The 24,020-nt window shown below is 42.7% G+C and overlaps 2 protein-coding genes across 2 annotated transcripts; one reads left to right on the top strand and one right to left on the bottom strand.

Annotated features, from left to right (window-relative positions):
- Positions 1-574: 574 nt before the first annotated feature.
- On the bottom strand, positions 575-3,121 carry UQCRQ (ubiquinol-cytochrome c reductase complex III subunit VII). The gene is made up of 3 exons (XM_069592036.1): positions 1,736-3,121; positions 1,412-1,579; positions 575-774 (listed from the first exon to the last, which is right to left on the bottom strand). The coding sequence occupies exons 1-3, from the start codon at positions 1,872-1,874 to the stop codon at positions 680-682; spliced, it is 402 nt and encodes a 133-aa protein (XP_069448137.1). The 5' UTR covers positions 1,875-3,121; the 3' UTR covers positions 575-679.
- A 30-nt stretch (positions 3,122-3,151) lies between these two features.
- Positions 3,152-6,660, top strand: GDF9 (growth differentiation factor 9). The gene is made up of 2 exons (XM_069592035.1): positions 3,152-4,162; positions 5,289-6,660. The coding sequence occupies exons 1-2, from the start codon at positions 3,766-3,768 to the stop codon at positions 6,251-6,253; spliced, it is 1,362 nt and encodes a 453-aa protein (XP_069448136.1). The 5' UTR covers positions 3,152-3,765; the 3' UTR covers positions 6,254-6,660.
- The last annotated feature ends 17,360 nt before the right edge of the window (positions 6,661-24,020 follow it).

The following is a 24,020-nucleotide window of genomic DNA, read 5'->3' as shown; positions in this document are numbered from 1 at the left end:
TGGGTCATACATGGCTAAAAAGCACTTTTAGCAACCTGGTACAAACATAGCCAGTTTGCTGACCTCAGTTCTAGAGGCAAAGGAGTCACCTCACCTCTTCCTTTGATAGCTATCATGTAGAACAGCATAGCTTTAAGAACAGAAACCTCAGTGCCAGACTGTATCATTCACTAGTTGTACAATTTGGAGCAAATTACTTAACCTCTCTGCCTGTGTCCTCATCTGCAAAATGAGTGTAATGGTGATACTTCAAAGGTACTTGTGAAGGAAAAAACACCAAAGGTAGTTGTGAAGGTTAAAAGACATTATTTGTGTAAAGGGTTAATACCTGACACATAGTAATTACTAGATTTTATTGTCAATATGGAAGCAGTGGGCAGGGAGCTAACATTCCCTACAGATGATGCAGCTACAGTCTTGTAGATTACAGAACAAGGGGTGAGCCACACTCCTTCCCAAACTCAGACTAGCCAAAATGGTTCAGGAATCATGCTGGGGGAGAGGAGTTTATGCACTTGAAAACTGGCAGTCACATCCAAGGACTCTGCTTACACAACACACAAAATCACAACAGTGAAGCCCATAATAAGTTTATTGTGTCTTCAAGACACTACAATATACTCTTCTCTCCCAGAGAAGGGTCTTTCAGAGACAAGGAACCATTATCCAGATGAGTTGCTTATTTGTCATTTTCATAGGCAGCTGGATTCTTCCTCTTCGATTTCTCAAACTCCTGCGTTCCCCATGTGTAGACAAGATAAAACACTACGAATGCTATAAAAATAAATGAGAGGAAGCAGTGAGCACATACAAGACACATGGATCCCAGTCCTCTTTTCTGATTCACCTTATATTCTGCTTTCCTGTCTCTAGTTCTTCAGAAATCACTCTTAAACCAGATGATCAAAAAGCTTACGCTACAAACTCACTTTTCAGCTGTGTAAAAGAAAAGGGTTTATCCAGGAAAACTGTGAACAGTGACCAATCTTCCCTATCGCTCCCCTGTTGCACATTTTAAAATGCTTTAAAAACTGATGTCAAATTCACATAGCATAAACTTCACCGTTCAACCATTTTGAAATGTACACTTCTGTGGGTTTTAGCAAAGTCAAAATGTTCAACTATCATCACTATCTGCTGCACCTTTAACACAAAACAGCTCACTGCTAGAAAAGAAGTGGGTAAAGGTGACCTCAGAGGGAGACACTGGAATCACACAAGTGACCTTGAGCCAATCATTTCTCTGTGACCCAACTCCCTTATCTGTAAGATGGGGAGGACATTATCAGTTCAACGGCATTCAGGACTACTGAAAGAGAAAGCGTGTTTATATGCAGAGTGCTCACTGAGGGGACCCTCAACACCCTCTGTGGATGGGAGTCTAGCCCCTCCGCGCGGCCAGGGCACTCACGCGGCGCGACGCGAAGGATGCACGCCCGAGTTCGGCGCAGCACATTGGGGATGCCCTTGCTGAAGTAGTGCGGGAAGGCGCGCTGCTCGAAGGGCGACAAGCTATAGGTGATCACATGCCGCACCCGTGTCAGATGCCCAAATTGGCGGCCCATGGTCGCGGCGGCCTCTGCAAGACGGAGGGAGGACAAGCGTTGGGCTCAAGCCCGGGACTTGCCGCCGCCAACCCGAGTCCTTCCGCGGCGCTCCTCATCCTCCCAACCCAGAACGCAACCCCACCCTCCAGGGGTCCCCGAGACAGCGCGATGCGGCCCCACTCACACACCGAGGTCACTTCGCCCACTACACCACGGGACCCTCCGGCTTCCGTCCGCCACTTCCGGTAGATCGGACGCCGCGCCAGGAGGCGGTGAGGTCACTTCCGGGAGAACTAGTTCCCGACTGTCTCCAGGTGACGGCGCCATAGCCTCCAGGGCCGAAGAGACGTGCCCCCGCCGCGTGACGTGAAGTGGGCGGTGCCTGCTCTGGGGTGGGGCCAAGCGCCTCTGGGCGGGCTCTGGGGTCCCGGGGCGCCCCCCACCGGATCCCCTCAGTCTTCTCCTCGGTTCCCGGCTTTCGTCGGAGCCTCAGGAAGCGGCCGAAATCGGACGGACTAAGAGTAGAAGAGCGAGGGGCCTGTCAACCTCCAGAGCTGCCCTAGGGTCGGGTGTCCTGGCGCGGTGGAAAGGGTCTTTGAGGCCGCCGCCTGGCAGTCAACGCGAGATTTTGTACTGTCATGTCCAGTAAGCTGGAACCGGAATCGGCTATGGTCAGGCCCTCAGCGACCGCAAGACCCGAATCAGGGACACGGATCTGAGACTTCTCTTGTCGGCCACCGGATTAGAATCCACTGGCAGGGTGTAGACTTTCCCAAGAGATAAAAATGTTTCCATTTAGCCACAAGAGTCCTTAGGTAATAGTACAGCAAGTGATGAGCAGCTGTTAGTGATTGTAGGAGGGAAGAGGCAACCTCCGTCGCAGCCGGCTTCTCCCTCACAGAGTTCTGCCTGGGGCCGAATGTCATGTTGCCCACTGTTCACTGCCCAGGAGGAAGGCAGGAACGTTGCGTGTGAGGCGATTCCATTTTCGGAAAGTGCTTTCTTCTTAAGGATACTGCTGTCCTGTACAGCTGACTGACTTTTCCACTTGATGCAACGTGTCTGTAAATGTTTTTTTCATGGAATTGCTGGCCATGTGTAATCTAGGACTAAGTTTTCATTCAGCAGTTTGGGTGTTTTATAACCCTCCTTGGCAGATCCGAGCCAGGGAGGCTTGGCAGACAATGAACTTAAAATTTACCAGTATACCTCGGTTTTATCAGCCTGGGTACTGCACAGACTGGTTCTGTATCACGGTAAGTATATTCAGCTCTTCTTAGTGTACCCATGTCTCATTTATCTGAAACATAATCTTTAACCTGATCTTAGCTCAGAGGCAAGAACATAAATACTTATACAGGTAAGAACAAAAATACCTAGCAAATTCTCCCACCATTTGAGTGATTAATAAAAAGCAAACCTTTCATTTATTTTCTAGTACCTGAAAAAGTCTTTAAACCTTTCAATTAAAGTATGCATAGATGAATGAGCAGACCCAAATAAAGGCACCAAGATATTATACTTTAAAGTGAGTCAAGATTAAATGTGATGTCCTCCTTTTTAAAGCATATTGCAGTATTCCAAGTACATATCCTTAAAAGGCTGCGAGAACTAGGCAAAATAGCAGTTCTCTGCTCTCTGGAATCTCAATTTCAGTTGTGAATTTCTCTCACCCTCCAAATCAACATGCAGTAAATAAATATTCTAAGCACCTGGAAGTGGGAGAAGTGGTACAGATCCAGGGAGAAGAGTAAACCCAATACCATATGTTGCATACAAACAGATCTGGGTATCATCATGAATCATTAGCTTTTCCCCATGCCTTCGAAGTTTCAGCAAGCATCTAGGGAACATTTTAAAAATCCTAATCTCTCTCAAGAAATCGGCCGCTTTTTTTTTTAAAGATCACTCCTTGTAGCCTTTCAGCTACATAGCTAGTCCATTAAGTTAAGAGATTTTAAATAAATGCCAGGGGAAAGGAAAAGGAAAACTATATGGCCAAGTAAATCTGAATCTAATTAGGACAAACTGAATGAATAGGGTGTTGTCAGCTGATAAAAATTATCCACAGCTAAGCATCCTTAAGGTCTGATTACAGAAGTGAACCTAGCCCACCCACACACCTAAAGTTTATTTAAGAGACCAACCGAGGCTCTTCCTGGTTTTTAGGAAGAAGACTGGTATGGGGAAATGTGTTCCTTGCTAATTCTTCCAAGCCATGGCGCTTCCCAACAAATTCTTCCTTTGGTTTTGCTGCTTTGCCTGGCTCTGTTTTCCTATTAGCCTTGATTCTCTGCCTTCTAGGGGAGAAGCTCAGATTGTAGCTAGGACTGCGTTGGAATCTGAGGCTGAGACTTGGTCCTTGCTGAACCATTTAGGTGGGAGACACAGACCTGGTCTCCTTTCCCCTCTCTTAGAGGTTCTGTATGATGGGCACGGGGAACCCCCCAGGCTGCAGCCAGATGACAGAGCTTTGCGCTACATGAAGAGGCTCTATAAAGCATACGCTACCAAGGAGGGGACCCCTAAATCCAACAGACGCCACCTCTACAACACTGTTCGGCTCTTCACCCCCTGTGCTCAGCACAAGCAGGCTCCTGGGGACCTGGCGGCAGGTGTGTAGGAGCAGATTGGTTAATGGGTGGAGGGAAGAAGAAAGACCTTTTTGCATTTCAGTTACATAAAGGAGTTGGCCCTGCTCCTTGACTTGCATTTTACTTTGCATGGTACTCAATATCCAAACAAACCTGGTGCTTGATCTTACTTACTGTTTATTCCTAATGCCCTCATGGGTTGATGTAGGCTAAATCTCTTGCTAGAAGAGATTTAATGGCCTTAAAACCTGGGAAGAGTGCTGCTGGAGGTTAGCATCTTGTCCAGGGTCACAAAATCAAGACTGTAAAAAAAGGTATTTTGACTTCGTTGCATATTCTTTCTAGTCTACCAATGTTGGCCTGGACATGAACCTATAGTACCTCTTTCAGCTGTTAGTGTGCTTTAGTAAACAGGATGTTTTCCCCACGTTTGTTGCTTTCTGTGAGAGGAAAACTGAAGTCCTTATGTGGAACAGTAGATCACCCTACAAGGACAATGTGTTAATCAACAATCTTGTGTGTGTGAGAGAGATGGGAGCAGTGCTATTTAAAAAAGAAAAAAAAAATTATATTCATTAGCTCGTGACTTACAGAAAACCCTTCTAACCCAGCAGGTCATTTGTGGCTATCTTAAACCCTTTCTCCTTCCTTGACGTCCTGTTTTGTTACAGTGGGTTTAGAGCTTCCATTTGTTGTCAGTCTCAAGTGTTCCAAATTAACTTAGAGAAGTACTTTTTCTTTATTGATTCTGCCGGTAAGAACTTAGAATGTTTTCTTAACAAGCCTGGCAAGTGTCTTTTGATAGTTTTCCTCTTAAAGACTTTCCAAGAGAAAAATACTGCTTTCCTTTTTAGCTTTCTCTTTGTTTGCAGCAACTTAATAAGATTCTAAAACTTCAAAATATAATGATTCCCTCTTTTAATTCCCCACCAAAGCTATTCTGAATTTCTGGTGATCCAGCAGTAAGTGCTGGGACTTAGATATGGTACAGATAACTTGCTTTTTCTTTATAACCCCTATCCCACCCTGACGTTTAAGGCTTGAGAATGTGGGGAGAAAAGGGACAGAAGCACATTCTGAGGTACTGATTCCTTGATTTGACTTCCTGTTACATATGGCATTACTGTTGGATTGTTTTTCTTCTCAGGAACCTTTCCATCAGTGGATCTGCTGTTTAACCTGGATCGTGTTACTGTTGTGGAACATTTATTCAAGTCAGTCTTGCTATATACTTTCAACAACTCCATTTCTTTTCCCTTTCCTGTTAAATGTATATGCAACCTGGTGATAAAAGAGCCAGAGTTTTCTAGCAAGACTCTCCCTAGAGCTCCATACTCATTTACCTATAACTCACAGTTTGAATTTAGAAAGAAATACAAATGGATGGAGATTGATGTGACGGCTCCTCTTGAGCCTCTGGTGGCCTCCCACAAGAGGAATATTCACATGTCTGTAAATTTTACATGTGCGAAAGACCAGCTGCAGCATCCTTCAGCGCGGGACAGCCTGTTTAACATGACTCTTCTCGTAGCGCCCTCACTGCTTTTGTATCTGAACGACACAAGTGCTCAGGCTTTTCACAGGTGGCATTCCCTCCACCCTAAAAGGAAGCCTTCACAGGGTCCTGACCAGAAGAGAGGGCTCTCTGCCTACCCCGTGGGAGAAGAAGCTGCTGAGGGTGTAAGATCGTCCCGTCACCGCAGAGACCAGGAGAGTGCCAGCTCTGAATTGAAGAAGCCTCTGGTTCCAGCTTCAGTCAATCTGAGTGAATACTTCAAACAGTTTCTTTTTCCCCAGAATGAATGTGAGCTCCATGACTTTAGACTTAGCTTTAGTCAGCTGAAGTGGGACAACTGGATTGTGGCCCCACACAAATACAACCCTCGATACTGTAAAGGGGACTGTCCCAGGGCGGTCGGACATCGGTATGGCTCTCCGGTTCACACCATGGTGCAGAACATCATCCATGAGAAACTTGACTCCTCAGTGCCAAGACCATCCTGTGTACCTGCCAAGTATAGCCCTTTGAGTGTTTTGGCCATCGAGCCTGATGGCTCAATCGCTTATAAAGAATATGAAGATATGATAGCCACTAAGTGTACCTGTCGTTAACAGACTCCTGTCAAGTAAAACCATGAGTGTCCTGGCCAGTGTAAATGCCGCGCCCCTGTCTATGCCTTTGGGAGGAAGTTTCATGTGTCAAATCTCTGACTGTACGACACTGTGTGTTGTGTAAGGAGGAGCCTGTATAGATTAGCATATTCTGTGGCATCTATCAATGTAAGGGATAACAGCTGCCTTCCTCATGGCCAAATGTTTAAATGAAATGTATTTCTTTTGGAGAACTTTGAATTTTTTCCCAAGTGATTCTTTTTTCCTTTTTGTAGGAGTCTTCTTTTTGATGTAAGAAAATTTAAAAACTTAATTAGCATAAATCTTGAGTGGAATTGCAGTTCTAGACAATTCAGAGTGCTATAGTCTTATTTAATGGAGGAATAAATTCCTGTGAGTGGCATAAATTTTCTGTGTGCGGTTTTAATTGAAGATTTGCTTTTAAATGGTTATTTGAGAGGGAGAGGAAGTGTGTCTAAAAGCTAGTCTTTACTCAATTTACTATCCCTTTTTCAGAGTTAGAGAGACTAACTCTCTACCTAAATTAGACTAGAGAGTATACAATATATTGGGCTTCCCTGGTGGCTCAGTGGTAAAGAATCTGCCTGCCAATGCAGTAGATGTAGGTTCAACCACTGGAGAAGGAGATGGCAACCCATCTAGTGTTCTTACCTGGCAAACCCCACGCACCGAGAAACCTGGCAGGCTGTATAGTCCATGGGGTCACAAAAGAGTCAGGCACGACTTAGCAACTAAACAACATACACTATAACCCATTTCTGTTGTGTTAGTGATTGGTACTAACTCTGCACCTTAGATGGCTTTATTTAAAGGAAACAGCCTTGCAAATTTTCCCAAGAAATTGCAGATTTAAGATTTTTTAAAACACATTTTATCCTTTGTATATTTAAAACTCTGAACCTTTGGAAGGCGGTCAAGAAGCGTTTTTTGTTTTTTTTTTTTTCCTTTGGTTTTGCTGCTTTCCCTCAGCTCCCATCACTCCACCCCTGCAGGTTTTTTCCAGGTGAATTTAGCACTGTTAGCACTAAACTAAGCTGACAGTCACTAGGTTATATTACAGAGCAGGCCTTGTTTGGATATGAGGGCTTTTATGTGGGTTTTCAGTAAATCTACCTTGAGGAAGACCTGGAGATGGGGAGTTCAGGGCTGAGCAGTGATTTCTGTTTCAGAGTTTATAAAACCCTCATCTACAAATCAAAAGTACCTCCAAGATGCAAGTAAATGATCTTTGCTTGGTGCCTAGTGTCTAAGAAAGTCAGCTGGGATTTTGATAGAGATTGTGTTGAATCTGTAGATTAGTTTGGGGTGTATTGCCATCTTAACAACATCAAGACTTCCAATCCATGGGTGTGGTGGATCCATTTATTTAGATCTTCAGCTGGTAAAGAATCTGCCTGCAATGCAGGAGACCTGGGTTCGATCCCAGAGTTGGGAAGATCCCCTGGAGAAGGGAAAGGCTACCTACTCCAGTATGCTGGCCTGGAGAATCTCATGGACTGTGTTGTCCATGGGGTCACAAAGAGTTGGACACAACTGAGCAACTTTCACTTAAACCACTACAATATTGTAAAGTAATTGGTCTCCAATTAAAATAAATTTTAAAAAATGTTTTGTAGTTTTCAAATACATTTTGAACTTTATATTGTTAAATTTATTTCTAAGTATTTTTATGCTATTGGGAATGATTTATTTTTGAGTTGTTTCCTGGTATTATCTTGCATACACTTTATAAACCCACACACACTGTCATAAATGCTCTTATTGACTCATTTTTTTCCCTCCAAAACCCTTTTTTTCTTTTTTTTTTTTTTTCTGAAAAATGGGACTGAAAACAAAAGTTTCAGGTGACCCAGTTTCCAATAACTTTGCCATCTTGTTGTATAACTTGGAGTCATTATTCTTGGGTAAATGAGGCTGCAAGTCTGAGAGAAATGGTGTTTTGTTATTCTTAGGATTAAAAAAAATTCGGAATGGTCAGGCCACAAGTGATGGTGACAGGGTACAGCTCAGCTTATTAAATCTCCCTTAATATGCTAAAGAGAGGCAGGAGAATTGCCTGAGCCCACACAGTGTGCAGTGGAAGCTGGGGATTGATAGTCCAGGGTTGACAAGAGTAATAGTGGAAGCTTTTTGCCCCTAAGGTGGAATGATTTGGAGTTGAATTATGTGCTCCAAAAGAGGTCCCCTGTTGAATGCTTTTGTGTTCAACTTTTTGTGCAGACTTTTTGAAGGCATAATGCACTGAACCCTGAAGTTCTAGAACATAGAAATCATCGTATTTCAATTTTAGTTGGAAATTTTCTTTCTGTATAAAGAAGCAAATTAAGCATAGTTTGATGGGCAGATTGGCCCTTTGATATCATTTAGGCAGCAGCTCAATTCTTTCAGAAATTGAAAACTTTGTCTTACAAACCTGAAAATCATAACCTCTTTAAGATTATTTAACAAAATATAGTTTACCCTTAAACAACACAAGGGTTAGGGGGGCTGACCATTTGCATAGTCAAAAATCCAAATGCAGGGACTTCCCTGGGGATCTAGCGGTTAAGACTTCCACTGCAGGTTCATCCTTGATCAGGGAACTAAAGATCTCACATATGGTGAGGCCAAAAAAATAAAAAATTCACATGTAACTTATGATTCCCCACAAAATTTAACTACTAACACACTGTTGACCAGAAGCCTTACTGATATTATGAACAGGCAATTAACACATTTTGTTTGCTATATATACTATGGGGCTTCCCTGGTGGCTCAGCCGTAAAGAACGCACCTGCCAATAAAGCAGACCCAGGTTTAATCCCTGAATAGGGAAGATCCCCTGGAGAAGGAAATGGCAACCCACTCCAGTATTCTTGCCTGGGAAATCCCCTGGACAGGTTTGGTGGGCTACAATCCACGGGGTTGCAAAAGAGTTGGACACAACTTAGCTACTAAAAAAACAAGAAAATGTACTATATCCTGTTACAGTAAAGTAACTTAGAGGAAAGAAAAAAAATCTCCCTTAAGTATGGCTATTTTCAAATGGATCAGATGAGATCTATCCACTTTAAGGATCCCTTATAGCTCCCCAATCGCCCTAAACTGGCATTTATTTCCTTAAACATGGGAATTTGTTTTGCTTTATTGTTTGTTTGGGGTTTGTTTTTTTTTAATCATGGTTTAGTTCTGTGTCTGAGTATGGAATTTGGTCTGCAATCGGAAGGTTTTGAAAATGGTGGGGGAGTTTGATGGAAGTTAAGTATTAGAGTCAGTGTCAAAATTAGGAATAGATATAATAGTTCATCTATATAGGTAAGTTCTAAAATTGTCTGACTTAAAACACTTTTGTGTAGTGTTTTGATGCTATAACTGAGTAACTGTAGCTTGAAGATCTGTGAGCTTGGCTTCCTCCCATCCACTTAGGCTTTATTTGTAAATTTAGTCTCTTTCATAGGACATCGTTAATATTCAGGGTTTATGTTTGCTAAATTTAAACTTCAAAGATTCTCTTCTACACAATTGAGGAAGATATACTAGTCTCCCAGCTGCCTCCTCCATATGAAACCTGTTTTTCTTCAGTTACTCTTATAAAAGCTGCCAATTTAGAAAATAAATTAGAAAGGACAACAGTGATTTAGATCTGGAAATTCGAGGATGAGGCTACATCTGCCTTAAATAGATGCATTCAGCTTTGGTATTTAGTCCAGATGAGATACGAGGTCACTTAATGTGATGAGTGCCTTAGTGTGCCAGGAAACAATGGGCCATGTCAGGAGCTGGGTTCACCTTCAGCTCCGAGTTTCCTGCTCTTTATTGGTTTAAATCAACTCCTCTGTTAAGCTGAATACTTTGTTTTACTAATCAGCTTCAAGGGTACCAGCCACTCAACTTGGTTCAGAACTCAATTTAGCCAATCTGTGGGAAAAATTATTTACTCTTTCATGAGGTAAAGGATGTACCCGTGGTTATTTAAGTGACAAAAGAAAAATGCTCAGGCAAAAGAACTTGGTTTATATCAAAATTTTATGTAGTCAATTTTAATTTGTAACTTTGGAGGGATTGTAACTTATAAAATGATAACTGAAGTGAAACTAAAACATTTAAAATATTCTTTAGAATATTTAGAGGATGTAAATCCCCCCAAATATTTCTTAGGTATAAAGATTGGCTGAATGATTGATAGAGTAGAAAAGTATGCTGTTTTATACATTAACTGTTCTCTAAGAGGGAAAAATATCCACAACCAGGAGATTGAGACACTTCATCCTTAACCAGAAATGACAAGCCAAGTATGTTCTCTTTATGTGGTTAATTACTTCCAGATGGAGTTGTGCTTCCCAAACCCTATATATACAATTTTTGGAAAGGGTCTTGATTTGTTAGTAAGACTAGAACTATTTCAATATTCATTTAAAGAACAGGATTTTGTAGATGGCCTGACAGTATTTCTTTCTCTTATCCTACTATGTAATACAACTTGTTTGGAATAAACGAATAATTAGATAAATGTGGATAAGAGTCAACTGTACATTTTGGACATCTCATTAAGAATAAGTACCTTGTGAACAGTTCAGTCATTTGTAGAACTGCATTTAGTGCTGGTGTCTTTCCACACTGAAGCGCTATAACTGGCAGTGTTAAGAGTTCACAGCCTGTGCCTGGATGTCATTTCAGTATTCTCAGAAATAATTAGCTCACTGAATAAATATTTATTGAACACTGACTATGGGCTGGGTGCTGTGTGTGCTTAAGAACAGTTGATGTCCTCACCTTCACCTACCAGAAAAGGAGACATCCTTTATTCCCCTAAGTTCCATCAGTGAGCATTCATCACTACAGAATGTTCTATGAAGGAATACATTTGGGTCAAGGGAAATGTTGACCCTAAAATCAATATAGTTTTTATCTCTGGATGGAATTAATGGTTCAGTATGTTTTCATCTTAGACCATTTCGCCTCTACCTTTGAAACAGCATACCCACATTTTCTTTATCTATTCATCTGTTGATGGACACTTAGTTTCTTTCCATATCTCGGCAACTATAAATAATGCTGCTATGAACATGGGGCACATTTATTGTTTCAAATTAGTACTTTTGTTTCTGGTAGATATATACCCAGGAGCAGAATAACTGGGTCATATGGTAGTTTGGGGCTTCCCCGGTTGCTCAGCGGTAAAGAATCTGCCTGCAATGCAGGAGCCACAGGAGATGTCAGTTTGATCCCTGGGCTGGAAGATCTCCTGGAGGAGGGCATAGTAACCCACTCCAGTATTCTAGCCTGGAGAATACCATGGACAGAGGAGCCTGGCAGGCTACTGCCCATAGGGTCACAAACAGTCGGACATGACTGAACTGACTAGCATGGTAGTTTTATGTTTAGTGTTGTTATAAAACTTCATGCTCTTTCCCACAGTAGATGCACCAGTTTACATTCCCACCAATGGTGTATGAGAGTTCTCTTTTCTCATTTCTCATTTGTGTTCTTTTGGATGCTAGCCATTCTGACAGATGTGAGATGATACCTCAGTGTGGTTTTAATTTGCATTGTTGAGAATGTTATCAATAGCTGCGGGTTTGTCATATATGGCCTTTATTATCCTGTGAGGTATGTTCTTCTATACTTCTATACCCACTATCTAGGGAGTTTTTAAAAATTTTTATTTATCTTTGCTTATACTGGATCTCCATTGCTGTGCAGGCTTTTCTCTACTCTCAGTGAGCAAGGGCTACTCCCTAGTGGTGGGGTGCATGTTTCTCATTGTGGTGGCCTCTCCTGTTGTGGAGCATGAGCTCTAGGGCACTGGGCTTCAACAGTTGCAGCTTGTGGGTGTAGCAGTTTTGGCTCCCAAGCACTACAGCACAGTTCACTCGGGCTTAGTTGCTCTGCGGCATGAAAGATCTTCCCAGAAAGTGAGTCACTCAGTCGTGTATGACTCTTTGTGGATCCCACGGGCTATACAGTCCATGGAATTCTCCAGGCCAGGGTACTGGAGTGGGTGGCTGTTCGCTTCTCCAGGGTATCTTCCCAGACCAGGGATCGAACCCAAGTCTCCTGCATTGCAGGCAGATTTTTTACCATCTGAGCCACCAGGAAATCAGCTATAAGTAAGCATGCATTCCCTCCCTCTTGAGCCTCCCTTCTGCCCCATCCACCCATCTGGGTCATCACAGAGCACTGAGCTGAATTGCCTGTGCTCTATGGCTGCTTCCCACTAGCTATATTTTGCACACGGTAGTGTACGTATGTCAGTGCTACACTCTCAGTTTGTCCCACCTTCTTCCCCCACTGTGTCGACGAGTCTGAGAAACTTGGAGACTTTTAAACTACAATTTTACTTATTCAATAAATATTTACTGGGCACACCCTACATGTAAGGGACTCTTCCAGATGTTGATATGAGTGGTAAACAAGATAATCGTGGCACTTGATCTCATAGAGTGTCTATTATATGGGAAAGAGACAGACAATAAACAATTAAACAATGCAAGTAGATATATACAGGAACTTCTAGGCAGAACAAATGTATGTGAGAAGAAACTTATGTTCCAAGAACAGAAAGAACTAGGCGTGACTGGCAAGTGGGAAAGGAGAAAGAATGGGTAGAAGGCAAGTGGAGCGGGAGGAGATGAAACTGAAGAAGCAGACAGACCAGATACAAGACCTTGTTGACCAGTGCAAGGGGATTGGACTTATTTATCTGGTTCAATAGGAAGCCCTTGATAGTGTTTAATTGGGGGCCTGAAAGGGTTAGATTCATTGTTTTTTAAAGATCATATCAGTATTCTATGTAGAGTTGTTTGACAGAGATGAGTCTGAAGTAGGGAGAACTTTGGGTTTTAGGGGGCTATTGTCATGGTCCAGGTGAGAGATGATGCTGACTTGGAATATGGCAGTGGAGATGGGCATGCAAAGACATGAAGAAACTTGGAATTTACTTTTGTGACCTCCATTTGTTACTTGGCCTATCTCTCTGAGCTTGTAGGATGGCAGTCTTCTACTAAGAGAAAAAATTTAGGTTCTTATGGTGAAATGAGGAGGTAAAACTTATCCTATTCCTTGGCTTCATATTCCCATCCATGTGAGCTGCCTCTTAATTATAATTTTTTCATTGTCCTGTTTGTTTTCTTCTTGCATTATTTCTTGAGTTTTGTTTCTGTCTGTTCGGGTTCTGCCTTTCACATTGGAGGCTTTTCTCAAATGTCTTTTGTCCATTTGTAAACATAAGGCTCTAGAAAGCTGTTGGAAGTGCTGCATGGGAGGGTGAGATATGTTAATTTATGGGCTCTTTAGTTTGAGGCTCCTCTGTTTCTTTAAGATTTTGTGCAAAAAAATTATCCATCCTTGTGGTGGGAGGAAGATGGGTCAAAGATGTAGCCTTAGCTGCTGGTAGTCTTAGAGCCCAGCAATGCAAAGGACTGTAAATTTTTACCTAATCCCTTTTTATTACAATACTGACTGCATCTCTTCCCCCATCCTCCACAATGCCTCTTTGTTTTAACTCTTCTATCTGGAACTGTTTTGATTCAACTCTTACATAAAGTCAGGGCTTCCCTCATAACTCAGTTGGTAAAGAATCCACCTGAAATGCAGGTGACCCCAGTTCGATTCCTGGGTCAGGAAGATCCCCTGGAGAAGGGATAGGCTACCCACTCCAGTATTCTTGGGCTTCCCTTGTGGCTCAGATGGTAAAGAGTACATCTGCGATGCAGGAGACCTGGGTTTGATCCCTGGGTTGGGAAGATCCCCTGGAGAAGGGAAAGGCTACCCACTCCAATATTCTGACCTAGAGAATTCCATGGACTGCATAGTCCATGGGTTCGCAAAGAGTCAGACACAACTGAGCGACTTTCATTTACATTAAGTCAACTCCTAGTCTCCTGCTGAGTTGGATAAGGAGTGGTCCTCTCTCTGCTCGGAATGGGGAGTATACAATGGGTCCAACTGTTTCATCTACAGATTTGGGCAATATCCACTTAGTTGTAGCTGGTACTACTGCCTTCCACGGCATGTGGCATCATTTCCTGAGGTTCCCAGGATTCTGTTCAGTGTCTCACCTAGCTTCTCACTGACATCCCCATTCCCCAAAGGTTTAGATTTCCTTTTTAATTAGCTCTGTTCACTCTTCTAGATAATTTTCAGCCCAAAACTTTGTTCACGCACCTGCTGTGCTCTCTTCACCTGATCTTTGCCCTATGGGTATATTTAATAATCACTTCTAATTTAAAAAAAAAAAGGCAGAGGAACCAGAGATCAAATTGCCAACATTCACTGGATCATAGAAAAAGCGAGAGAATTCCAGAAAAACTGGAACTCTGCTTTATTGACTATGCCAAAGCCTTTGACTGTGTGGATCACAATAAACTGGAAAAATTCTGAAAGAGATGGGAATACCAGACCACCTGACCTGCCTCTTGAGAAACCTGTTTGCAGGTCAGGAAGCAACAGTTAGAACTGGACATGGAACAACAGACTGGTTCCAAATAGGAAAAGGAGTATGTCAGGCTGTATATTGTCACCCTGCTTATTTAACTTATATGCAGAGTACATCATGAGAAATGCTGGGTTGGAAGAAGCGCAAGCTGGAATCAAGATTGCCAGGAGAAATATCAATAACCTCAGATATGCAGATGACACCACCTTTATGGCAGAAAGTGAAGAAGAACTCAAGAGCCTCTTGATGAAAATGAAACAGGAGAGTGAAAAAGTTGGCTTAAAGCTCAACATTCAGAAAACGAAGATCATGGCATCTGGTCCCATCACTTCATGGCAAATAGATGGAGAAACAGTGAAAACAGTGTCAGACTTTATTTTGGGGGCTCCGAAATCACTGCAGATGGTGATTGCAGCCATGAAATTAAAAGATGCTTACTCTTTGAAAGGAAAGTTATGACCAACCTAGACAGCATATTAAAAAGCAAAGACATTACTTTGTCAACAAAGGTCCATCTAGTCAAGGCTATGGTTTTTCCAGTAGTCATGTATGGATGTGAGAGTTGGACTATAAAGAAGGCTGAGTGCAGAAGAATTGATGCTTTTGAACTGTGGTGTTGGAGAAGACTCTTGAAAGTCCCTTGGACCAGTCCCTCCTAAAGGAGATCAGCTCCATGTGTTCATTGGAAGGAGTGATATTGAATCTAAAACTACAATATTTTGGCCGCCTGATGTGGAGAGCTGACTCATTTGAAAAGACCCTGATGTTGGGAAAGATTGAAGGCAGGAGGAGAAGGGGATGACAGAGGATGAGATGGTTAGATGGCATCACCAACTCGATGGACATGAGTTTGGGTAAACTCCGGGAGTTGGTGATGGACAGGGAGGCCTGGAGTGCTGCAGTTCATGGGGTCGCAAAGAGTCGGACACGACTGAGTGACTGAACTGAATTGAATGTCAGTGGGAGAAACTATCAACAAGTTTGTGTCCTCAGTTCTTCAAATCAAAAGGGTAGATCTTTAAGCAGCATGTAAAGTCCTTGTACAAGCTTCTGCTTAGAGAAAGTGAGTGAGAAAGTCTATTGCAAATTCCCATTGTGATCTGAAAATAACTTTAGCACCACGGTCTCTTCTTCATGTGATTTCACTCCAACCTCCACCTTGATATTGCCCCCCTGCCAAGGTAGAGTTCCTGACACTTCTAAAGTGCACCTATTATACAATTGGCCCTCAGTGCCTTGAGAACCCATGAAAAGTATGAAAAGGCAAAATGATAGGATACTGAAAGAGGAACTCCCCAGGTCAGTAGGTGCCCAATATGCTACTGGAGATCAGTGGAGAAATAACTCCAGAAAGAATGAGGGGATGGAGGCAAAGCAAAAACAATACCCAGCTGTGGATGTGACTGGTGATAGAAGCAAGGTCCGATGCTGTAAAGGGCAATATTGCATAGGAACCTGGAATGTCAGGTCCATGAATCAAGGCAAATTGGAAGTGGTCAAACAAGAGATGAAAGACTGAACGTTGACATTCTAGGAATCGGCAAACTAAAATGGACTGGAATGGGTGAATTTAACTCAGATGACCATTATATCTACTACTGCAGGCAGAAATCCCTCAGAAGAAATGGAGTAGCCATCATGGTCAACAAAAAAGTCCGAAATGCAGTACTTGGATGGTCTCAAAAACGACAGTATGATCTCTGTTCGTTTCCAACGCAAACCATTTGATATCACGGTAATCCAACCAGTAATGCTGAAGAAGCTGAAATTGAACGGTTCTGTGAAGACCTACAAGATATTTTAGAACTAACACCCAAAAAAGATGTCCTTTTCATTATAGGGGACTGGAATGCAAAAGTAGGAAGTCAAGAAACACCTGGAATAACAGGCAAATTTGGCCTTGGAAGCAAATGCGGAATGAAGCAGGGCAAAGACTAATAGAGTTTGGCCAAGAAAATGCACTGGTCATAGCAAACACCCTCTTCCAACAACACAAGAGAAGACTCTCCACATGGACATCACCAGATGGTCAACACTGAAATCAGATTGATTATATTCTTTGCAGCCAAAGATGGAGAAGCTCTATACAGTCAACAAAAACAAGACCAGGAGCTGACTGTGGCTCAGATCATGAACTCCTTATTACTAAATTCAGACTTAAATTAAAGAAAGTAGGGAAAACCACTAGACCATTCAGCTATGACCTAAATCAAATCCCTTATGATTATGCAGTGGAAGTAAGAAATAGATTTAAGGGCCTAGATCTGATAGATAGAGTGCCTGATGAACTATGGAATGAAGTTTGTGACATTGTACAGGAGACAGGGATCAAGACCATCCCCATGGAAAAGAAATGCAAAAAAGCAAAATGGCTGTCTGGGGAAGGCCTTACAAATAGCTGTGAAAAGAAGAGAAGCAAAAAGCAAAGGAGAAAAGGAAAGATATAAGCATCTGACTGCAGAGTTCCAAAGAACAGCAAGAAGAGATAAGAAAGCCTTCTTCAGCAATCAATGCAAAGAAATAGAGGAAAAGAACAGAATGGGAAAGTCTAGAGATCTCGTCAAGAAAATTAGAGATGCCAAGGGAACATTTCATGCAAAGATGGGCTCGATAAAGGACAGAAATGGTATGGACCTAACAGAAGCAGAAGATAATAAGAAGAGGTGGCAAGAATATACAGAAGAACTATACAAAAAAGATCTTCATGACCTGGATAATCATGATGGTGTGATCACTCATCTAGAGCCAGACATCCTGGAATGTGAAGTCTAGTGGGCCTTAGAAAGCATCACTACGAACAAAGCTAGTGGAGGTGATGGAATTCCAGTTGAGCTATTTCAAATCCTGAAAGATGATGCTGTGAAAGTGCTGCACTTAATATCCCAGCAAATTTGGAAAACTCAGCAATGGCCACAGGACTGGAAAAGGTCAGTTTTCATGCCAATCCCAAAGAAAGGCAATGCCAAAGAATGCTCAAACTACTGCACAATTGCACTCATCTCACACACTAGTAAAGTAATGCTCAAAATTCTCCAAGCCAGGCTTCAGCAATACGTGAACCATGAACTTCCAGATGTTCAAGCTGGTTTTAGAAAAGGCAGAGGAACCAGAGACCAAATTGCCAACATCCGCTGGATCATGGAAAAAGCAAGAGAGTTCCAGAAAAACATCTATTTCTGCTTTATTGACTAAGCCAAAGCCTTTGACTGCGTGGATCACAATAAACTGTGGAAGATTCTTCAAGAGATGGGAATACCAGACCACCTGACCTGCCTCTTGAGAAACCTGTATGCAGGTCAGGAAGCAACAGTTAGAACTGGACATGGAACAACAGACTGGTTCCAAATAGGAAAAGGAGTACATCAAGGCTGTATATTGGCACCCTGCTTATTTAACTCATATGCAGAATACATCATGAGAAAGCTGGACTGGAAGAAACACAGGCTGGAATCAAGATTGCTGGGAGAAATATCAATAACCTCAGGTATGCAGATGACCCCACCCTTATGGCAGAAAGTGAAGAGGAACTAAAAAGCCTTTTGATGAAATTGAAAGAGGAGAGTGAAAAAGTTGGCTTAAAGCTCAACATCCAGAAAACGAAGATCATGGCATCTGGTCCCATCACTTCATGGGAAATAGATGGGGAAACAGTGGAAAGAGTGTCAGACTTTATTTTGGGGGGCTCCAAAATCACTGCAGATGGTGGCTGCAGCCATGAAATTAAAAGACACTTACTCCTTGGAAAAAAAGTTATGACCAACCTAGATAGTATATTCAAAAGCAGAGATATTACTTTGCCGACTAAGGTTCATGTAGTCAAGGATATGGTTTTTCCAGTAGTCATGTATGGATGTGGGAGTTGGACTGTGAAGAAGGCTGAGCGCCGAAGAATTGATGCATTTGAATGTGGTGTTGGAGAAGACTCTTGAGAGTCCCTTGGACTGCAAGGAGATCCAACCAGTCCATTCTGAAGAAGATCAGCCCTGGGATTTCTTTGGAAGGAATGATGCTAAAGCTGAAACTCCAGTACTTTGGCCACCTCATGCGAAGAGTTGACTCATTGGAAAAGACTCTGATGCTTGGAGAGATTGGGGGCAGGAGGAGAAGGGGACGACCGATGATGAGATGGCTGGATGGCATCACGGACTCGATGGACGTGAGTCTGAGTGAACTCCGGGAGTTGGTGATGGACAGGGAGGCCTGGCGTGCTGCAATTCATGGGGTTGCAAAGAGTCGGACACGACTGAGTGACTGAACTGAACTGAACTGAATGGACTGGGTTCTGCACCTGGATTCAACCAATCTCAGGGTGTGCAAACTGCAGGTAGGGAGGGCTGATTATACTACTCTGCTTGAATAAGGGACTTCAGCAATGTGGATTTTTATATCCACAGGGGATCCTGAAATCAGTCCCCTCAATACTGAAGGGCAATAATATATTTATCACTTAATCTGATACAGCTCCCTCCTGCCAGCTCTTCTGAATAATGACACTCGGATGTGCTTCTTTCCCACTATGGAACTGCCCAAGCCTTGTAGAATCACTCTTGGTAAAAATGAAGTCACAGCTCTCACTGGTGAGAACAGTGATGACAGTTTGAGGAAAGAGGCACACATTGCCTCTCTCTTCACATATGTGAAGCTTGCATTAATTTTCTGTAGCTGCCTTTGGAGTATAGTTCTCAGGGGCAGTCTAATTATCTGCCCCATCCGAATGAGAGGAACTGATAGAACTCTGTCCACCATAAAGACCTTGGACCTAATTCTGCCAAAGTTCTCTTTCTTTGATAAAACTGCACGTGTGAGATTGACAACCACCATACAGATACATATACAGTGTCAGGAATGGAGTATGCCTTCACTTAGTAAGTCCTGACAGTAAGTATTCTGATTATAATTCAAGTCAGACAACATTTGTTAACAGGTAGCACTAGGCTATATACTCTTGATCAGACTCCTTTTGTATTACTGCTAAAGACTTATTTTAATAATTAGTAGACACTTTCATGCATTGGAGAAGGAAATGGCAACCCACTCCAGTGTTCTTGCCTGGAGAATCCCAGGGACGGGGAAGCCTGGTGGGCTTCCGTCTATGGGGTCACACAGAGTCGGACACGACTGAAGTGACTTAGCAGCAACAGCAGCAGCAGACTTTAATTCATCCTCAACAGTTTAATTTTTTAAATATTTTATTATTGTTTACTCATTTACTTAACTGCATCAGTTCTTAGTTGCAGTATGAGGGATCTTTCATTGTGGCACAAAGTCTCAAGTTGTGGCACATAGACTCAGTTGCTCTGTGGCATGCGGAATCTTAGTTTCCTACCCAGGCATCAAACTGGCATCCTCTGCATTACAAGGCAGATTCTCAACCACTGGACCACCAGGGAAGTCCCCTCAATAGTAACTTAAAAGTCATGTGACCTCCATGCATGTGAATATTGAGATTTGTGGCCCACAGATAAACCTGAGATTTCCTGGTATGCATGCTTTTAGGTCTGTGGGCAGATGGTGCTCTGAGACAGTGGGTAAATTAGTGCAAGAATACATGAGTTTTCTTCTTGGGTTTAGACACACACTTAAAATATCAGAGTGATTATAGCCCTTAGAGACCATTTGTTGCTTATGTATGAAGATCTTGGGCAAGAATGGACCAATATCAGCAACTATTGTTAACTCTATGAATATATGTGTGCATCTGTAATACATACACATACAGAGAGAAAAGTTCACATACCATAAAATTCACCACTTCACATCATACACTTTAGTGATTTTTAGTATACTCACAAGGTGGCGCAACTATCACTGATCTCTAATTCCAGAACATGTCCGTATAAACAGAAGTTCATAGCAAATAATACTCCCCATGCCCACACCTTCCAGCCTCTAGCAGTCACCAATCTATTTTTTGTCTCTATGGATTTGCCTCTTCTAAACATTTCATTTAAGTAGAATCATACAACGTGTGGTCTTTTGTATGGTTTCTTCTTCTTAGCAGAATTTTTCAAGGTTAATGATTGTTGTAACAAGCATCAGTACTTAATTTCTTTTTATGGCTAAATAGTATGCCATGTTATAGATATACAGCATTTTGTTTATCCATTCCTCTATTGATGACCATTTGGATTGTTTCTAGCTACTGGCTATTGTGAATAATGCTGCTATAAACAGCTACATGTTCAGATATGTGTTTTTGCATGCAACATGTTTTAAATTCTCTTGGCAAAAGTCCGTCTAGTCAAGGCTATGGTTTTTCCAGTAGTCACGTATGGATGTGAGAGTTGGACTATAAAGAAAGCTGAGCACCGAAGAATTGATGCTTTTGAACTGTAGTGTTGGAGAATACTCTTGACAGTCCCGTGGACTGCAAGGAGATCCAACCAGTCAATCCTAAAGGAGATCAGTCCTGGGTGTTCATTGGAGGGACTGATTTTGAAGCTGAAACTGCAATACTTTGGCCACCTGATGTGGAGAGCTGACTCATTTGAAAAGACTCTGATGCTTGGTAAGATTGAGGGCTGTAGGAGAAGGGGACAACAGAGGATGAGATGGTTGGATGGCATCACCGACACAATGGACATGGTTTTGAGTGGACTCCGGGAGTTGGTGATGTACAGGGAGGCCTGGCGTGCTGCGGTTCATGGGGTCGCAAAGAGTCGGACACGACTGAGCAACTGAACTGAACTGATATACTGAAAGTGGAATTTCTGGCTCATATGGTAACTATGTCTAATTGTTTGATGAACTAACAAATTGTTTCCAAAGCAGCTGTACCATTTTACATTCCCAACAGCAGTGTAGGAAGATTCTGACTTATCTACATCCTTGCCAATACTTAATGTCTGTCTTTTTTATTATAGCCATTCCAGTGGATGTAAAGTGGTACCTTGTGGTTTCGATTTGCATTTGATGTTGAGCATCTGTTCATGTGCTTATTGGCTATTTGCATATCTTCATGGGAGATATGTCTTTTTGAATCCTCTGCCCACTAAAATAATTGGATTCTTTGTCTTTTTATTTTTGAATTGTAAGCTGTTAAGCATGCTGCTGCTGCTAAGTCACTTCAGTCATGTCCAACTCTGTGTGACCCCATAGACGGCAGCCCACCAGGCTCCCCCGTCCCTGGGATTCTCCAGGCAAGAACACTGGAGTGGGTTGCCATTTCCTTCTCCAATGCATGAAAATGAAAAGTGAAAGGGAAGTCGCTCAGTCATGTCCAACTCTTCGAGACCCCATGGACCGCAGCCTACCAGGCTCCTCTGTCCATGGGATTTTCCAAGCAAGAGTACCGGAGTGGGGTGCCATTGCCTTCTCCGGTTAAGCATGCTAAGGTAAATCTAATTTAGATAAAGCACTCACTGTTCTAAGAAGACCAGCGGGTTGCAGTTTGGCTTTATTTTTAAAGCAAAGTGCCTTTTCAGGTACTTGCTGCATTTTTCAAAAAGAACCATTGTTTACAGACTGTATGTGAACTAGGACCTATTGCCATCACTAAAAAAGATATTAATCTACTTCTAAGAACCACTGCAGAGGATTGGAAAACCCCAGTGAACTCAGATATCCTTGGTTCCATCCATAGCAGCAGCTTCCAGACCTCTATCTGCTGTGCCCAAGTGAGTGACAGAAGCAGTGTACTCTGAAAAGAACATAGCTCCTTATAGTATATTAAATGACATCTTTTTGTTGAAACCACCAACAGGAGAAAGTGAAACAAGAATTGTAGGTAAATTTTAAAGTGTGTACACACAGGCTAATTGCTGAGTCCCGGGGACCAAGGTCATTCTGAGGATGCTGCTACCAGCTGTGAATTCAGAAAATGGAAGAATGACCCAGCTGTTCACCTGGGTCTCTCACTTGCATTCATTCAACAATCACTGATGATAGTTCTGAGCCTAGTGCTTCCAGGCTCAGCCTGGTACTTCCTTTCCTTCAAGAATTCACAATCTGTCTTATGGGACAGACACACAAGTAAATGAGAATGTGTTTATATTCTACAATGTAATGTTAGGTGCAGCAGGGAACAATGAACTCTCCCTAGAGATAGCAAGAATGTTTCCCCAAGGAGGCAGTTCTTGGCTCAGGGGTTGTATAACTCAACATCATGATGGGTCCTTCCTAAGGACATTTACTAGTAGGAGAGGGAAGAAAAAAAGAAACTTCAGCATGTGCCCAACCCTCTGTGGGGACGGGGGCAGCTATGGGATGGAAACCTATGCTTCTAGGTCTCCAGGCAAGCCCACCTTGGCCTGACATTTGCTTAGTCTTTTGGTCCATGCTAAAAATTTTAAAAAAAAAAATACAGGTAGAATCTGGGCCACCCTCTTTAGTGCAAGAATAGGAAAAAGGAACCAATCTCCAAACTTTCTTGTCTTTGATTTTATGTTTATCAAGGGAAATCTTGTTTTCATTTTCATAGCAAATGTTTATGACTTTGAACCAGGAACTTGCCTGCCTTGTATTTCTCCTGTGCTGCTTTATCCTGTTTCCTGAGTTGCTAGTTTTGAGCTTGTTTAAGCCTTGTTAGAGGATCTCCAGCCACATCAAAGGGCAGGGACCACATCCCCTTAGCCCCAGGGCAGCTGTGGGAGAGCTTTCTCGCTTCTTGCCTAGTGGTTGCTTCTTCCAGGGGTAGAATAACTCTGAACACCCGAATCTGGCCAGATTTTCCTCCAGCCTAACATTGGCATCCCAGTATTAAAAGGTGTCTTGGCTCTATTTCTGAAATTCACTAGATTCAGGCAGCAGCAGCCAGCTCCTACAACTCCAAAAAGGAATGCATCGGAAGGAGGACTTTGTGGCCCACAGAACTGACTAAAAGGCAGGAGGACCAGGCAATGAAAATAGACAGGAGCCAAAGGAGGCTGGGCAGCAAGAGCAGGAGACAAGTTAGGACCACCACCACATCACACTGTCCAACTCCTAGTGCTTTCTCATCTGTCCCTACATCTCCATGTCACCCACATGAGAGTCCCAGTCCCCAGCAGGAGCATCACACTGGTCAAACCCAGGTCTCAAGGTTTGCTTTGTGGCAAGCCGTCTTTCAAAATGGGAGAAGGGGCTCTCTCTCCCTAAGACCTACACAATATGAGTTCCCCTAGGAAGGAAGTGTGGCACCCCACTCCAGTACTCTTGCCTAGAAAACCCATGGACGGAGGAGCCTGGTGGGCTGCAGTCCATGGGGTCGCTAAAAGTCGGACATGACTGAGTGACTTCACTTTCACTTTCCACTTTCATGCATTGGAAAAGGAAATGGCAACCCACTCCAGTGTTCTTGCCTGGAGAATCCCAGGGACGGGGGAGCCTGGTAGGCTGCCGTCTATGGGGTCG

The sequence above is a fragment of the Ovis canadensis genome, chromosome 5, assembly GCF_042477335.2.
Source record: "Ovis canadensis isolate MfBH-ARS-UI-01 breed Bighorn chromosome 5, ARS-UI_OviCan_v2, whole genome shotgun sequence".
NCBI classification, from domain to species: domain Eukaryota; kingdom Metazoa; phylum Chordata; class Mammalia; order Artiodactyla; family Bovidae; genus Ovis; species Ovis canadensis.
Note: the sequence above shows the minus strand (reverse complement) of the source record. Positions and strands in the feature narration are given on the sequence as shown.

What these genes read in the sequence shown, in the direction of transcription:
- GDF9 (XM_069592035.1), top strand. Translation starts at nt 3,766, where the DNA reads ATGGCGCTTCCCAACAAATTCTTCCTTTGGTTTTGCTGCTTTGCCTGG. An exon ending in TCCTGGGGACCTGGCGGCAG is followed by an intron (nt 4,163 to 5,288) that starts GTGTGTAGGAGC and finishes TTTTCTTCTCAG; the next exon opens with GAACCTTTCCATCAGTGGAT.
- UQCRQ (XM_069592036.1), bottom strand. Translation starts at nt 1,874, where the DNA reads ATGGCGCCGTCACCTGGAGACAGTCGGGAACTAGTTCTCCCGGAAGTG. An exon ending in TAGTGGGCGAAGTGACCTCG is followed by an intron (nt 1,580 to 1,735) that starts GTGTGTGAGTGG and finishes TCCGTCTTGCAG; the next exon opens with AGGCCGCCGCGACCATGGGC. An exon ending in CATCCTTCGCGTCGCGCCGC is followed by an intron (nt 775 to 1,411) that starts GTGAGTGCCCTG and finishes TTATTTTTATAG; the next exon opens with CATTCGTAGTGTTTTATCTT.